General features: G+C 43.2%; 1 protein-coding gene and 1 long non-coding RNA gene across 2 annotated transcripts; both read right to left on the bottom strand.

Annotated features, from left to right (window-relative positions):
• LOC121270167 (zinc finger protein 239-like) lies at positions 1 to 1,197 on the bottom strand. The gene has a single exon (XM_041175470.1). The coding sequence runs from the start codon at positions 1,195 to 1,197 to the stop codon at positions 328 to 330; it is 870 nt and encodes a 289-aa protein (XP_041031404.1). The 3' UTR covers positions 1 to 327.
• A 12,294-nt stretch (positions 1,198 to 13,491) lies between these two features.
• Positions 13,492 to 18,278, bottom strand: LOC121270207. The gene is made up of 3 exons (XR_005941491.1): positions 18,021 to 18,278; positions 17,069 to 17,184; positions 13,492 to 14,471 (listed from the first exon to the last, which is right to left on the bottom strand). It is a non-coding gene; the product is annotated as an uncharacterized LOC121270207 (long non-coding RNA).

Raw genomic sequence — 18,278 nt, forward strand, 5'->3', positions numbered from 1 at the left:
TCATTGAAGGCCTTTTGGAAATCCAAACACACTACATCTACTGGTTCCCCTTTATACACTCAGCTTATTATATCCTCAAAGAACTCAAGGCTCCTCCTTCATTTTGGAGGTGAGGATGGGGCAGACAGACAGGGGGGAGGGAGAGTCCTTCAAAATAAACTAACTTAAGTTAGAAATATTAAAAGATCCAACACCCTGTGTGTTTAACACAAAGCTGATTTGACTTTTGTCCAGAATGTTAATCACTGTAACTGGGCTGGACTTCATGAACATCAGAAACAGACCCAAATGGACAAATGGATTAACAGCAAAATCCAATCAGATTAGTTACTTGTGAACTTGCTGGTGTCTCAGCAGGGTGGATGAGTGAGAAAACCTCTTCTTACACACGGAGCAGGTGAATGGCTTCTCCCCAGTGTGAACTCGCTGGTGTGTCAGCAAGGTTGACGACTGAGTGAATCTCTTCCCACAGTCAGAGCAGGTGAATGGTCTCTCCCCAGTGTGAACTCGCTGGTGCTCCAGCAGGTCAGTTGACTGAGTGAATCCCTTCCCACACTTGGAGCAGGTGAATGGCCTCTCTCCAGTGTGAACTCGCTGGTGTTTCAGCAGGGTGGATGAATTAGTGAATCCCTTCCCACACTTGGGGCAGGAGAATGGTCTCTCCCCAGTGTGAACTCGCTGGTGCGTCAGCAGGCGTGATGACCGAGTAAATCCCTTCCCACACTCCATGCAGGTGAACGGACTCTCTCCAGTGTGAACTCGTTCGTGCACAGTGAGGTCAGATAATTGCCTGAACCCAGTCCCGCAGTGAGAGCACCTGAACGGTCTCTCATCAGTGTGAACACGTTGATGGCGCATCAGTTCCCCTGAACTTTTATAGCACTTCCCGCAGTCTGGGCATTTAAAAGGTCTCTCGTCAGTGTGAACTCGCTGGTGAGCCAACAGGTTGCATGACAGAGTGAATCCCTTCCCACACTTGTAACAGGTGAATGGTCTCTCCCCAGTGTGAACGTGATGATGAGTTTCCAGTTCAACTGGATAATTGAATCCCTTCCCACAATCCCCACATTTCCATCGTTTCTCCCCATTGTGACTGCAATTATGTTTTGACAGGTTAGATGATTGATTGAAGCCTCGTCCACACACAGAACACGTGTACGGTTTCTCTTCACTGTGGATGGTGCTTTCTCCTTCCATGTTCAAACGGTGATATTCAGGTTATGATAAATTGGGCGACTCCGTCATATCCTGATGTGATATTTAGTTGGGGTTTTTTGGATGCAAATCCTCGTCTTATAATACCCTATGAAATTGATTTAAAACAGAAAAAAGGGAGTGAGAGACAACTCACAGAAACAAAACACAGGTTGTGAAATTAAGCTGAACATATCTGGTAATTTGTGGGGACAGCATGAGGAAAAAGCTGTTTGATTCTTGTAAAAACCCACCTGGTTCACTAATGTCCTTCAGGGAAGTGAACCTGCCAGACAGTCTGGACCTACTCGAGACTCTGACCTCGACGGGAGGAGGGTGAGAGAAACTGGGCAAGAAGGAGGGAGATTTTATGTGCCTTCAACACGACCAGAACTTTGACAAAACTTCCCAAACCCTCAATCTCCACCACCTAAAAGTAAACCCTTCCCTTCTAAGCCCCTGGAAAAGGAGTTTCCAAAACTCATCCTTGTCAGTCCAGGATAGAAATGCACATCCTCTCCTCCTGCTGACAGGGACATGATTGACTGCGCATGCGCACGGCTGCTCGTGGCGGCCGTTAACTCAGGCCTGTCATCAGGTTCAGTTCCGCGGCTGTTACCCCGTTTGGACTAAATGCGGGACTGGTGGATTCTTAATCTTAGTCCGAGGCTTCCACTGGATGTTTATGAGGCCTCTCCGCCCATTCCGCCGCCTCTGTTCCGCACGTATAGTCAGCCGTAATTCACTGATTTCGGAGTCTAAATGACCACCTCACTGCAGTTCCAGCACCCAAACTGCACATGCGCCAGTTCAAACCTGCGGTGCGCATGCTCCGGTCACAATCCACCACTGCGCCTGCGCCAGGGTTCCTTATAGTGAGTATAGGGCACATTCTGTATCGTCGAGAATGCTGGGTAAAAGCCACGCCATTGAAGGATGACGTTGTTCAATAGAACATTATGATTTGTGATCTGATGACGATGCAGCCATAGGGCCAAGATATAAAATTATTAAATTAATTGATACAGCAAACAAAGTGGCGCCCCATCATAATTCTGTCCTGGGCGTAATTCACAGCAGAACAAACCACTACAGTTAAGTGTGAACTCACTGGAGTCTCAGCAGCTGGGGTGAACAAATGATTTTTTTCCCCATACATGGAACATTTAAACCATGCCTTCCCTGTAAGAGTGTACCTATTACGGCTAAAATCCTTTGAATTTATGAAGCTGAGGTGTGAATAGGTGAGCAAAGTGAATTAATCCCTGGAATTAAAACTCGAATGATGACCATGAAACCATTGTTGATTTTCATAAAAACCGATCTGGTTCACGAATGTTGTTTAGGGAAGGAAATCTACTGTCTCACTTGGACTGGCCTACATGTGATTCCAGACCCACAGCAATGTGGTTGACTCTTTTAAAAATGCCAAATAAACAAGGGCAATTAGGGATGGGCAATAAATGCTGGCCTAGCCAGCGACACCTACATCCCACAAATGAATAAAAAGAAACACGTGTGTAGTATCTGCGTGGTCACTCTCCGGTGTGACTGTCCTGCTGTGTCAGTAGATGAGCTAACTAAGTGAACCATTTCCACATTCAGCTGGTGAACGATCTATTCATGGGTGTGAATTTATCTGTGAGTTTCCAGCTCAGACGGGGATCTCAAACCCTTCCGGTGATGAATTCCAGATTCTCAACATTCTCCTGGTAAAAAAAAAACTTCAAGTGCTGTAAATCTGAAATAAAAACAGAAAATTCTGGAATTTTCTGCAGAACTGGGAGCATCCACAGAGGGGAAATATAATTTACATTTCAGGTCTGCAAACTTTCATTAGAAATGTACTGTGTCGGTGCACAAAGCTGAAATGTTAACTATGTTTCCGAATCCACAGATGCTGCCAGACATAGAACCATAGAAAAGTTACAGCACAGAAGGAGGCCATTCAGCCCATCTTGTCCATGCCAGCTCGAGGACACCCAGGTGCCCTTTCTAATCCCACCTTCCTGCACCCGGCCCATAGCCCTGCAGCTTACAGCACTTTAGGTGAGGATTTGAAGCATTTTCTGATTTTATCTCCTGTTAAAGGAGTTTCTCCCGAATTGCACATTAGATTTGTTGGTAATAAACTTATATTTATTCTCATCCATCTGAAACTGGAACCATCTTCAACTTGCCTACCCTGTCAACCCCATTTATATCTTAAAAACTCGATCAGGTCATCTGTCACTTTCTTTGCCAGAGAAAACATCTCCAGCTTGTTCAATCTTTCTTGATAGGTATAACCTGGCAGTTCTGGCATTATTCCAGTACATTTGATACAAGCACAGCAGATGTAACAACCACCTTTTCACCTCCATTTCCGCGTTCCAGGGCCACAAATACACTTTCTGGGTGATACAGCAATTTACTTGTACTTCTTTCAACTTAGGATCATGTATTCACTGCTCATGATGTGATCCCCTCCATACTGAGGTGACTAAATCAAGATTGGGTAACTGCTTTGTGGAACATCACCATTCAATCTTCAAATGTATTCCTGAGCATCTAGTCATTTGCTATTTTAATTCTCCACCCCATTCCTGGTCTGACCTCTCTGTCCTCAGCCTCCTGCACTGATCATAATCACTACTCCCATTGATTCAGACTGCAGGTGCTGGTAATGATTCTGCTGATGCTATTCATACTCCCTCTGGATCTGAATTTTATTTGTTCACTTGTCATATTAGTTTATAGTCTCATTATCACACAATTTTGTCTGACATTATCCTCCCTTTGTCATTTAATCACTCCTGCCGTCCATTAACAATGTTCTTTCCTTCTCTTCCCCTCTCTTTTCCCTGACTCTGTACTTGTTTGTGAACAATTACATCTCTAAATTCTTCAAGTTTGATAAAGGTTCACTCACCTTAAACATTGATTCTGCTGCCCTCTCCATAGAGGCTATTTGGCCTGCTGAGTGTTTCCAACCGTATCTCTTTTAAATTCAGATTTGCAGCATCTGCAGTGTTTTGCTTTTGGGTCACTGTGGAACAGTTTTCTCTCACTTAATGTGACTGGTTTAAAGAAGTTAAAGAAGGAGCTATTAAGGAATGAGGCAACAGTTACTGTCACCCTGTTCGAAAACAAATGGAACAAAATGCACTTTTTAAACTATTGTTTCATGGGATGTAGGGTCACTGTCAAGACCAGCATTTATGACCAAAACCTAATTTCCATTGAACTTTGTGGCTTGATCGGCCATTTTAAAAAGCAGTAAAAAGTCAGCCACATCACTGTGTGCCGGGAGTCACATGTAGGTCAGACCAGGTAAGGACAGCAGATTTCACCCCTTGAAGGAAATTAGAGAACCAGGTGGGTTTTCATGACAATCGATGATAGTTTCATGGTCACCATCACAGAGGCTAGTTTTGAAATTCAGACTTATTGATTAAATTTCTCCCACTGCCATGGTGAGATTTGAACCTGTGTCCGCGCATCTGGGTTATTAGTCCAGTGAACTGATCACCTGCCCTTTGCAATTGAAATACAACATTTCCACATCGGATGAAACCAGGAATTTCACTTGTAAATCAAATATTATGATCACTGCACTATGGAAATCAGTGTCAAATATCCCTAACCAAGGGGAACTGACCAAACATCTCTCAGTCTAATTCACAAAAAGGAAATGCTGGGAATACTGAGCAGGTCAGACCGAGTCTGTGGAGAGAGAAACAGTTAATGGTCCAAGACACTGAACTTCCATCAGGACAAGTTCACAGACATGGAAAGTGGGGGATGGGGAAATAATAAAAGAGAAGTTTGTGATTGGGAGATATTAAATAACAAAGGGGATGAGGATGCAAAGCAAAAGCGATGGTAATGGAACTCATGATGAAACTACAGGTGGAAGAACATTATGTATCTGTCATCTATTTCTGCTCTGATTGGAAATGTGTTGCTTCTCTGTTGACCCATTTCACTTCACTAAAAACTCTCAATCTTTCTCCACCATTATCTTTTACAAACATTTCATTGAATAAACATAGGCAGTTACATAGGAAAACAATCATCATTTTGAAGTGTTGAAACAATGAAACACATATTTTCATAACCATCTTGTTCATGGTTCATATGAATATTTTACAGATAATCTTTAGTTTGGGGAAGATTAAGGTTGTGAGGATAAGGTTATTAACATTCTAGGCTTTTGAAGTTGCCACAACACCTCAAGAAATGGCAGTTCAAAGGGTGACACATGTTTGTTTAACATGGTCTGCATAGAAGAGGGAGAGAGAGAGAGAAAGCTATAAAATGGCAGGTGAACTCATTTGGCTAGAAATCTGGAGACAGATTGTGTCTGAGCTGTATTATCCTGACTTTGTTAAAAAGGTAAATTTTTTAAGAAGACTTCAAGGTTAAGAAGTTTGGTTAATTAATGTAAATATCTATTGGTACATAGGCTCTCTTTTGAAATATCATCATGCATTGTACATTAGACCACACCTACAAACTTGTCCCTTGTACTTCCAGTGAAGTCGAGGGCAGTTTTCAGTGGCTGCTTCAGGTGACTGAAAATCAGAATAATGCACAGAAACAGTGTGGTTCTGATGAAAGGTCACAGACTGAAATACATGTAAACTTTGTTTCTTTCTCCACAGACGCAATCAGATCTGCTGAAAATTCCAGCACTTTCTGTTTTTCATTCAGATTTCCAGCATCTGCAGTATTTTTCTTTTCCTGAACTGGAGAGTGCTGAGAAGGTGGAGCTCATTGCAAGAAGGGTTTGAGATCCCCGTCTGAGCTGGAAACTGATGAGTAAAATCACAGCGTGAAAAGATCATCACCATCTGGAAGTGGAAGGGGATTCAATCAGTCATCCCATTTACTGACACAATAGCAGTCAGACTGCAGAGAGACCTTTCAGATATTTCACGAGTGAGAAAGGATTTGCTTAGTTTTCTCACCAATTTAGAAAGTTCAAAGGATTTGATTCACAATCAGCGCTTTCTGACTAGAAAGAGACATCTTAAGTGTTCTGAGCCTTGGGAAAAAATCATTTGTTTCCCCCACGTTCTGAGACTCCAGTGAGTTTGAATTTAATTGTTGAAGTGTTCATTTCTATTAATTACACCCAGGACAGAACTATGGTGGAGGACCCGTGCACATTGGTTGCTGTTTCAATTAATGTGATAATGTCATATCTTGACCCTATGACTCCAATCGATCACAAAACACGATTTTCTATTCAACAATATCGGTGCTCAATGGCCGGGGCTTTACCCAGCATTCGCGGCGGGGCAGAATGTGCCCTAGCCTCGCTGCAGTAAGACCTTGCGCAGGCGCAATACTGGGTGTGAGTCCAGCATTGTGGGTGCTTTTAGGGCAGCATGCACAGTTGCTTCCTGCAGCAAGAGCTGGTCAAAGGAGATGACAATTTCCGAGTGTAGGCGCGTAACTGAAGCCGGTAGATGGGGAGGATTGGAGGCGGTGGAGTGGGCAGTGAGATTTTATACAGATCCACTGGGGACGTCGACACCCGAATAAATTGCAGTGGCCCCGCGGTCGCAGCGAACGGTCGTGGGGGCAGCTGCGGACCGCGGTTCTCAGTAAAATTGTGGAGTTAACGGCCGCCATCTTTACTGGGATCAATGTGCAGCAGGGCGCATGCGCGGTCATCCGTGTCCCTGTCAACAGGAGGAGAGAATATTGTGAATCTCTGTCCTGGACTGACAGGGATGGATTTTGGAAACTCCTTTTACAGAGGGTTAGAAGGGGAGGATTTACACACAGCAAACTCAAACCAAGAGAAATGTTTGTCTCGTCTGACATAGGTCTTTAAAATAAAAACAAAAATTGCTGGAAAAACTCCGCAGGTCTGACAGCATCCACGGAGAGAAAGACAGTTAATGTTTCGAGTCCATATGACTTCTTCAGAACTCAAGAATCATACAGACTCAAAACATTAACTCTGGCTTTCTCTCCACAGAGACTGGAGTTTAGAAGAGTGAAGGGTGATTTGATTGAAGTTTACAAGATCCTGAACGGCCTTGACAAGGTGGATGTCGAAAGGATGTTTCCTCTTGTGGGTGAGTCCGGAACTAGGGGGCACTTGTTTTAAAATCAGGGTCGCCCTTTTAGGACAGAAATGAGATTTTTTTCTTTCTCAGAGTGTTGTGCAACTTTGGAACTCTGCCTCAGAAGGCGGTGGAGGCAGGGTCACTGAATATTTTTAAGGCAGAGGTAAATAGATTCTTGTTAGGTAAGAGAATCAAAGGTTATCAGGATTGAAACACAAGAAGATCAGTTATGATCTTATTGAATGGTGGAGCAGGCTCAAGGGGCCAAATGGTCTACTCCTGTTCCTATTTCTCATGTTCTTATGTCTCTCCTAGCCTTAGCATCCAGTGAAGGTATCGGTAACACACCCAGGATCACTATTGCTGAAATTTTGTTGAACATTTCTGAAAAAAAGAGACATCCCGTTGAAGTTTTTCATCCTGCACTCATCAGGACAGATTTGTAAGAATACCAGTTGTAAATGGAACAATGATTTATACTACATGAGAAGAGGGGCTGATTGGTTGGCAAGAGAACTCTGATTAGTGGAAGTGTTACCATGGAGAATGCACCAGGAAGTAGTTAACTGCCAAGCTTTTGTTAAAATTCAAGCCAGGTCGATTCTGGTTGGTCATGGCATTGTCATGGGGAATGAACCATGAAATGGCTGTCTCCAAGCTTTTGTTTCGTTGAAAATGGTGCAATGTGTGGACATGTCCTTTGCAAACAGAGAAAGCAGGACATGAGTTTCTAGTCTGTGTTAATGAGCTATACCGCAAGCCTGATTGATAATCTTAAATTGTTTGTCAGTGTCATTCTTAGCCTAATCAGATTTGCAGAATCAATTATCATGTTGGACACTTTGTTATGAGTTTTGCGAGCCTGGGCCAGTTGAGTATGATCAGTACTTTGCCTGTTGGGAACAGCCAAAGGGAAGCGCTGTTTGACAAGAATGATACCAGAAATGTGTGTGTTTACATATGAGGAAAGGATTGACAGGCTCGGTCTCTTCTCTCTTGGATAAAGGAGACCGAGAGGTGACCTTACAGAGGCCTTTAAAATGATGAAAGATTTTGATAGGGAGGTTACAGAGAATGCTTCCTCTTGTGGGGAAGAGAGACCATCAATATAAGGTAGTCACCAAAAATCCAATAGGGAATTCAGAAGAAACTTCTTCACCCAGAGAGTGGTGAGAATGCGGAACTCGCTACCACAAGGAGTGGGTGAAGTGAATAGTGCAGATGTATTTAAGGGGAAACTGGACAAGCACAAGAGGGAGAAGGGAGTAGAGGGTTACAATGATAGAGTTAGATGAGGAAAGATGGGAAGAGGCTTGAGTGGAGCATAAACACAGGCTGAATGACATGTTTCTGTGCCGTATATCCTCTGTAATCCTATGTAATCAAGCTCTGAATCCACTATTATTTGTTTGTGTCGGGAAGCAGCATGGCATTAACCTGAAGACTAAACTCAGACTCTCCCAGGCCATTGTCCTTACCACCCTGCTGTATGGAGCAGAATCCTGGGTCTGCTCTCAGAGCCACATCAAAGCTCTGGAATGCTTCCACCAAAGACACCTGAGGTCCATCACGAGAATTCGATGGCAGGACAAAATCACAAAACAACGAGGTCTCCATCGTGCTGGGCTCAACAGCACGAAGACTAGCCTGCAGAATATTCCACTTGGATGGCCAGGCCATGTCCCCCTCATGGATGATGACAGAATTCCCAAGCAGATCGTCAATGGGGAACTGCCTCAGGGTAAACATCATCAAGGTGGTCAGTACAAACAGTACAAGGACACCCTAAAAAAGATCCTTACAAACCTGTGCATTGCAGACCACCTCTCTGGGGAAAACACTGCAGCCAATTGGCCCATGTGGAGGCAAACACTGAAATTTGGTTCAGCATGTTTCAAGGGCCATCTGTGGCAGACTCGCAACATCCGATGTGCCCAGAGGAAGACCAGAGGTGGAGCAGCTGCAGAAGTTCCCTGACTCTATTGAGCTGTTGAAGATTCAGGCAAGAGGCTCAAAGATCACCCGTTCCATCTCTTTCAACACCCTTAGATGGGTTTCATCTGGACCTGCAGCACCATCTAGTTTGAGATTTCCTATTTTATCCAGGGTGACAATCGCTTTCTATTTTAATACTGATGATGTTACTGTCGACAGCATATTCCACAGCTGGAATCTGAGCATCATCCACAGGAGTGTAGACTGATGTGAAATAGTCATTTAACAGCTCTGTCATAGCCTGGCAATCTGCTTTAATCTGTCCTGAACTGACTTTCAGTGGCTCGAAACTATCTTTAACCATCTTCTCAGTCCTGATGAAGCTGGAAAAGCTGCCACTATTATTCCCACAATTGTTCACTACCTTTTTTTCCAAAGATATCTTCACTTCTCTAATGGCTGCTTGTGTCTCCCTCAATTGTGGGTGATATTGGTCCCCATTCTCCTGGACATTGAATCCATCTTGTTCCAAATTGGGTTTGATGTCATCCAGTTCAGGGAGTCATTCACCCCTAGACCTACAATGACAGGTAAAACCCCAGATAGCTCCTCAGTAAGGATTCCTCTGGTTCTTCACCATATATTCATCAGGAAACTGAAACTCAGCTTTCTTACAGTCCACTCTGTCGGGAAATTGATGTTTAATGATTAATTTTAGTTTACACACAATCAAAGTATATTAATTGATTAACCTAATAGTATATTATCCTTTTTAAACTGTAACAAATAGAAGACTTCAGTATTTCATATCATGTGATTCTGCTTAGCTTCATTTGACAGAGAAAGGCACCATGGGATTTTACACAGTATAGAGGTAACATATTGAGTTAATTACAGAACAACTGCTGGAGAGGCCCTGCTGTTACTTATTGCCATTTCACAAAGTCAGAGTGCAAGAACTTGCTGCCTTCAAGGTTGAATGGGCAAGCTTACATCCCCACATCGTAAAACCTTATCGAAACCAGATGTTCTCAGCAAAGGAGAGTTGGAAGGATTTATTGTATGAAAAGGAGGAAAGTGTAACAACAGTGTGTTCTTACGTGAAGCTAGTTTTAATTCGTAGTGTTTTAGTTAAAAGTACATTTGGCTCAAAGTATTATTTGTATTAGAATTAACTCTTGTTACAATGTGTGACTAGATTTTTAACTGTATAATCCTTTTAGATTTTTATCACCCAAGACTGTATATTAACTGAATGTATAAGGAAACTTTTCTACCTTACTAAACACTGATTATTGCTATGCACTTATATTTTATACACACTCTGTATAATTTTAAGTCCTATTATGTAACCTGTTGTATTATTGCTTTGAAATCTTTTGTATCAGACCTACATAGTGTTAAGGTTATAAGTAGCTTTTCCATTCTATCCTTTGTTTTAAAAGTAAAGTAACTCATTCCAATTACCAACAGCCACAAAGAGAATAACATCACCTCGCAAATGGCCTCGAAAATAATCAGTCACTGATAGAAGTTCTGACTTATTGAGGAACTTATACCAATTAAGCAAAGTTTGAGGTGAGGAGCTCAAGGTATCATTCATGAGGGTATGACAGCATACTTGCCCTATCCTAAACAAATGGGCAAGGAAAATTTCATAAAATGTCCTTTTATCTTAGCAAGAAGTAATTAAAATAATAGAAACAAACTTCAATGAGGAAGATGGTCCTGTAAGTAAATGGCATTTTAAGGAACCAGGCAGAGGATACTGGGACGTGACATCAGTCGCTGACCTTCGCCCTTAGGGGCCAATCATGAATCGATCATGCACCCCTTAAGCCAATTAGAAAATAGCCTTGCCTTGTGTAGGCCAATCAGAATGCAATAACTCACTGATCACACTGTGGGTTGTGGCTTGGGAAGAATTAATAAGCAGCAGATTTCACTGATCAAGGCGCGCACCAAGTTTGAAATTGAAGTTTGCAGAGCCTACTGTCCACAGGGAAACAGCAGACCACAGAAGTGATGGAAAGAGAACAGAGAACCGAGTGTTTACCTGCACCCAAATCTGAACCGGGAAGCAAGAACCATAGTACGTCAATAAAGTCACTGCCCTGCTTTGTTAAGTATTGCTTCATAATTTAAGTAAAGTTTCCTGAGTTACGCCACCAAACTGTTTCTTCTTCCCTGTATGGTTAAAGTCTCAAATGAACAAAATTGCAATTAAAGTTCAAATAGTACCTAGAACTTACAACTCCTGGAGACCCCACTCCAAGCCTACAACCTTCAGCAGGGTCAGTGGTGGAATTCCAGAGTAATTGTTGGGATTGCAATTCCTTGGTTGTTCCAGGTTGTGTATTTTTACTTATCCTGGTGTCTAACACAACACATCAATAAAACACGGAATTCCTAGAAACATACTGCAGATCCTTTTTTATCTGGAGATCAAATGTCTGTTGTATAGCCGTCCCAGCAGTTAACAGGATCCTGTGAACTCCTCCATGCACTACTTTAATGCAAGCTTTAAGCAATTTGTTTCAATTGGGTTTATTTTGAATGGGTTAACACCTGCCTAAAAATGGTAGACTCAGGACTGTCACACAAAATGTTGAATCTTCACAAAATAAAATTTTGAGACTGGAAATTTAAACCTGCCATTTCACTTTGTCAGGAACAGATCACAGTTTTACACCAATCTCTGATTTGACAGCACATTTCCAGCATTCACTGTTGTTCTTCCTGACAATAAACACAATTGTAAAGGAGCCTTCTGTTCTGTGTCCAGGAGCTCTGAACCATGGAAGAGAGCGGATGGGACATATTTCTTACACACCTCAGGATTAACCCACATGGGGACTTTGGTCAGTGAATAGAGATGAGAAAGACCAAAGTGCTGTTTGTCCCTCTCAGCGTGACCCTGAAGGACAGTGTAAAGGTTGAAGTTTTGTTCCTGCCGTATGATCCTCCCCCAGATTGTCCTTTCTGAGCTCTAGCCAGGTGATGTTAAACAATCAGGTGGAAAAGATAAAAATCTACAACAATGCGTTTATAACAACGCTGATTTATTTGGCATTTATCCAGAATATGAAACTCCAACCCAGTAAGAGGGGTTATCAAATCAGCAGAAGCAAACTCCAAGTGTCAAAATAAACATGGTTCAGTCCTGGATGTGAATAGCAGCAGCAATAACAGCAGAATCCAATCCTTATAATCACTTCTTATCAGTGAGAACAAGTTGATGTGTATTGAGGTGGGATGGCTGAGTGGATCTCTTCCCACATGTGGAACAGGTGAACGGTCTCTCCACAGTGTGAATGGACTTGTGGACACTGAGTTGACATGATCACCCGAACCCAGTCCCACCCCCGAATGGTCACTTGTCAGTGTGGACATATTGATGGCATGTCAGATCAGCTCCACAGAAAATTTATCACACTTTCCCCCAATCCAGACATTTAAAATTTCTCCTGTCAGTGTGAACTCGCTGGTGGGTCAACAGGTTGAATGAATTAGTGAATCGCTCCCCGCACATGGAGCAGATGAATGACCTCTTCCCGATGTGAACTCACTGGTGTTGCTGCAGGATGGACAATAACTGAACCTCTCCCCACGGTGAAAGCAGATGAATGGAGTGGACTTGGAATGAATGAGCCGGTGCTGCATCACAGAATGTGGGTTTTTAAAGCTCTTGTCACAGTCTAAGTATTTTAACCCTCTCTCTCCAGTATGAACTCACTGATGTGTGTGGAGGATGGATAGAGAAAGATGGGAATTCCGGGCTCTGACAAGTTGGAACTTTAGAGGCAATTTGGTCTGGTGAATTAGTGGAAGGGAGGGAAGCAGCAGAGGCAGCTGATCAGATTGTCTCAATCTGAGTGACAAAGAAGCTCCATGAGCTCCTTGCAGTTGCTGTTGGAGGTGAGGATGGAGGAGGCAGGGGAGAGGGAGAGCATTTCAAAAGGAACTAACTTGCGTTCGGGGCATTAAAGACTCAACCTACTGTGATTTATTTGACTTTTATCCAGAATATTAGTCCCTATAACTTGTCTGGAGTTTATTAAATCAGCAGAAACAGAACCTAATGAACATGGTTCAGTCCTGGACATGATTAACAGCAAAATCCAATCACTGTAGACACTTGTGAACTCGCTGGTGTGTCAGGAGGTGGGATAACTGAGTGAATCCCTTTCCACACATGGAGCAAGTGAACGGTCTCTCCCCAGTGTGAACTCGCTGGTGTACAGTGAGTTGAGATGATCGCCTGAACCCAGTCCCGCAGTGAGAGCACCTGAAGGGTCTCTCGTCAGTGTGAACACGTTGATGGGACATCAGGTCCCGGGAACTTTTATAGCACTTCCCACAGTCTGGACATTTAAAAGGCCTGTCCTCAGTGTGAACTCGCTGATGAGCCAATAGGTTAGATGAATTAATGAATCCCTTCCCACACTCTAAGCAGGTGAACGGTCTCTCCCCAGTGTGAATTCGTTGGTGTAGTGAGCTGAGATGAATTCCTGAACCCAGCATTGCAGTGAGAGCACCTGAATGGTCTCTCATCGGTGTGAACAAGTTGATGAGACATCAGTTCCCCTGAACTTTTATAGCACTTGTCACACTCTAAGCATTTAAAAGGTTTCTCCCCGGTGTGAACTCGCTGGTGTTTCAGCAGGTTGGATGACTGAGTGAATCCCTTCCCACACTCAAAGCAGGTGAATGGCCTCTCCCCAGTGTGAATTCGCTGGTGTACAGCGAGTTGAGATGATTTTCTGAACCCAGTCCCGCAATGAGAGCATGTGAATGGTCTCTCCCCAGTGTGAACTCACTGGTGCTTCAACAGGTTAGACGACTGAGTGAATACCTTCCCACACTTGGAGCAGGTGAATGGTCTCACTCTGGTGTGAACTCGCTGGTGCCTCAGCAGGTGGGATGAGATAGTGAATCCCTTCCCACACTCAGGCAGGTGAATGACCTCTCCCCAGTGTGACTGCGCCAATGAGTTTCCAACCTAATTGGATAATCAAATCCCTTCCCACAGTCCCCAAATTTCCATGGCTTCTGCCCGGTGTGATGACATTTATGTTCTGAGAGATCAGATGATCGGCTGAAGTCTCGTCCACACACAGAACATGTGTATAGTTTCTCTTCACTGTGAACAATGCTTTTGTTATCCATGTTCAAAATCTGATGGTATTCAGGTTATGAAAAATTGGAAATTCCTTCACATCCTGATGTGATGTTTGGTTTGAGTTTCCTGACTGCAAATCTTTCCCTTCGAGTATCCTGTGAAATTGATTTAAAACAGATAAAAAGGGAGTGAGAGAGAACCCACAAAAACACAAAGGCAGGTTGCGAAACTGAGTTGAATGAATCTGGTCATTTGTGGGGCTGGCACTGGGTAAAAGTGACCATGAAAACTGCTGGATTATCATAAAAACCCAACTGGTTCACTATCGCTCTTCAGGGAAGGGAAAAATGCCATCCAATGTGGGTCTACACAAGAATCTGACCTCTATGGGGGAAGGAGAGAGAGAGATGGGAGCAGCAGGAGGTGAAGGAGAGGAACTTTATATACTAACAACCCAACCAAACTTCAAAATCCTCAAGCTCCATCAGCAAGAAGGACCAGGGTAATAGTGCATGTGAACCCCATCACCTCCCGGTTCCCCTCCAAGTCACACACCATCCTGACTTGTCTGACATCATGTGCTGGCTGAACAGAAATTCCCTCCATATAAGTATTGATAAGACTGAAGCCACAGTATTCAGTCCCGTTCGACTCTATCCTAGTCTCAGCTCATCTGAGGCTGAAACTCTGATCCATTCCTTTGTTACCTCTAGACTTAACTATCCAAACACACTCCTGGCCAGCCTCACCCTCCCTGTAATCATGAGGTAATCCAACACTCTGCTGCATGTGTTTACTCACACCAAGGCTTGTTCGCCACCCCCACCATGCTCACTGACCTACAAAGCCTCCTGTTTAAGAAGTGCCAAAATTCTAAATTTTCTTGTTTTCTGCCATGGTTGTGATTGTCCCTCTATCTGTAATCTCCTCCATCCACACAATCCTCCAAGATCTCTGCACTCATCCAATTCCAGCCTCGTGACCACTCCTCACTTCGATCGCTCCACGGTTGGTGGCCATTCTTTCAGCTGCCTAGGTCACAAGCTCTAGAATTTCCTCCTTAAACCTCTCTGCCTCTCCACCCCATGTTTCTCCTTCAAGATACCCTTTAAAGCTACCTCTATGACCAAGCTTTTGGTCACCTGCACTGATATCTCCTCGTGGGATTCGGTGTCAAATGTTGCTTTGTAACCTTTCTGTGAAATGCTTTGGGGCATTTTATAATGTTAAAGATACGATCTAAGTACAAATCGTTGTTATTGACTTGGACATATATCACCGTTCCTTCATCCACTGGGTAAACAACTTGTAACACCTTACTGAACAGCATTGAGGGAGCACCTTGAACAGACAAACTGCAGAGGTTCAAGAAGGTCGAACATTTTTTTATAGGCAACTGGGGATTGGCAATAAATGCTGCTGGTTTTGTTAGTGACACCCAAATCCCAAGGATAAGTTTTAAAAATATGTATATGTAAAATAGATTAAAAGCATATACAGAAAAACTTGTTACTGAAACAATATTCTTCCAAATTTTACATACAGTGTCCTCTTAGCAACCTGATCTCCCTAGAATCTACCTCCTTTGACAATTTCACATCAGTAATTGCTGAGCCCAGCTGGGTTCCAAAGTCCTCGGGGTTAAAACCAGCAGCCTCTCCTTCATCTCCACTCTGGCTAAAACTGATGCAGCAAAGGAAGGGGGATTGGAGAACCATCTGAAGATAAAAAAATGCTGGACTACAAGGAAAGGGCAGAGGAGTGGGACTAACTGATTTTCTCTTGCAGAAAGCTAACACGGGCATGACAGTTAAATGGTCTCTGTGGGAATTGTTATCATTCTATATCTGCATGAAAAAGGACCTATACCGGAAGCCAGGACCAAGCTCTGCAACCAGCACCCAACCCGATACAAATCAGTTCTTAGAAAAAGGCAAAATACTTTGGATGCTGGAATTCTGAAATAAAAGCAAAAAAATGCTGGAAAAACTCAGCAGGTGTAACAGCATCTGTAGAGAGAAAGACTCTTCTTCAGAGCTGGAACATTTTATAATATTAAAGGCATGATATAACTTTGAAGAAGAGTAATACGGACTCGAAACGTTAACTCTGTCTTTCTCTCCACAGATGCTGTTAGACCTGTTGAGATTTTCCAGCATTTTTTGTTTCAAATCAGTTATTAATTTGTCCATTTCTGTTCCTAGATTTAGATCTGTGAGAAACACCTGCAATAAAACTAAAGCAAAATATTGCAGTTTCTGGAAATCAGAAATAAAAAGAGAAAATGCTGTACAGGGAGTAACTGTGGAAAGAGAAAGAGAGTTAATCTTTCAGGGTGTGCAGAATGAATTATGGGGAATAAACATGGTGCAGAATTTGATGGTCAATATAAGCTTAGAAATGGAAGAGAGATGATCCCTAATGCAGGAAAAACAATTCCTGACCATGGGAAAATAAAGCTGGTAAATCAGCAGTGAATAGCTGGGGTTGGGCAGCAGTGGAAACTTCATTTAGACACAGTCAACAGGAATAACAGTAAAATCCCAAACATGGTGAAAATACACCCATAATTAGAGACAGAGGAAGTGAGACAATGGCAGAGAGGTGATCAGGGAGGGCAGAGGTGAAACAGAGCAATGGATGGACATGGATTTAGATCCACAGTAAAGGAGCCACATCAACTCCAGAGCCATGAAACCAGAGCATAGCGCTAAAAGCTTTAAATAGTAGTTGAGTGCTCAATAATACTCACCTCTGAAACAGTTTCACTGTTTCCAAATTTAAAATTTCCTGCTGGAGCCTGCAGTGGAAAGATATCAGCAGTACTGGAGTCAGAGAAAAATCTGAGTCTTCAAATCTTCCAACTCCCTGTAAAAAGGAGAATACAAAATTCATAAGTGTCAGTTGCAGTTACAAATTCAGTAGAGACAAACATTTCTCTTGATTTGAGTTTGCTGTGTGTAAATCCTCCCCTTTTAATTCCCTGTGAAAGGAGTTTTCAAAATTCACCACTGTCAGTCCAGGATAGAAATTCACAACATTCTCCCCTCCTGCTGCCAAGCCCAGGATTACTTTAGGCGGGATATACTTGCATTAGAAGCAGTTCAGTGAAGGTTCACTAGGCCATTTCCTGGGTTGAGGGAGTTTGTCTTATCAAGAAAATTTGAGCAGGTTGGGTCTGTACTCATTGGTGTTTGGAAGAATGAGAAGTGATCTTGTTGAAACATATAAGATCTGAGGGAACTTGACAAGGTAAATGCTGAGAGGTGTGAGGAATCTAGAACTAAGGGATATTGTTTAAAAATAAGGGGCCTCTAATTTAAGACTGAGATGAAGAGAAATTTCTCTTCTCGGAGAGTCATTAGCGTGTGGAATTCTCTTCCTTCGTGAGTCGTGGAGGCGAGGTCATTGAATATATTCAATGCTGAGTTCAACATTTTTTTAATCTACAAGAGAGTAAAGGTTATTGGAGGGGGCAGGATGAAAATTGAGTAAAGCCATAATCAGATCAGCCATGAGTTTATTGCGTAGCAAAGCAATTTCAAGGGGTCGAATGGCCCACACTAATCCTGATGTTCCTATTCTTCTGTTGTGAGGATGGCCACACATGCACCCTGCAGCACCTTCCCCATCTAACCATGGCGCCCGCTAATCCTGGCCTGTCAATCAATGAGTCAATTATTTTCTCTCCTGGTCACCAGAACCTTGAAGCACCGCCTCCTCTGTTGCGTCAACAAAATGGCCCATCACGCGCTCTGCTCCTCGCTAAACCAGAATGGCGGCCGTTAACCTGACCTTCTTCCCGGAAAAAAGTCTCGGAACAGTAAACACGGGCCCGCAGGATCTTATTCGGGTTTGCGGCCTGCAACAGGCCTTTATGAAGCCGCCCCACCACCCCGACCCTGACCCTCGGCTCGATTCCTCCCTCCGCCCGACCGACTCTCATTCGCGACAAAAATCGT

Source organism: Carcharodon carcharias, chromosome 27, assembly GCF_017639515.1.
Source record: "Carcharodon carcharias isolate sCarCar2 chromosome 27, sCarCar2.pri, whole genome shotgun sequence".
Taxonomy (NCBI): Eukaryota; Metazoa; Chordata; class Chondrichthyes; order Lamniformes; family Lamnidae; genus Carcharodon; species Carcharodon carcharias.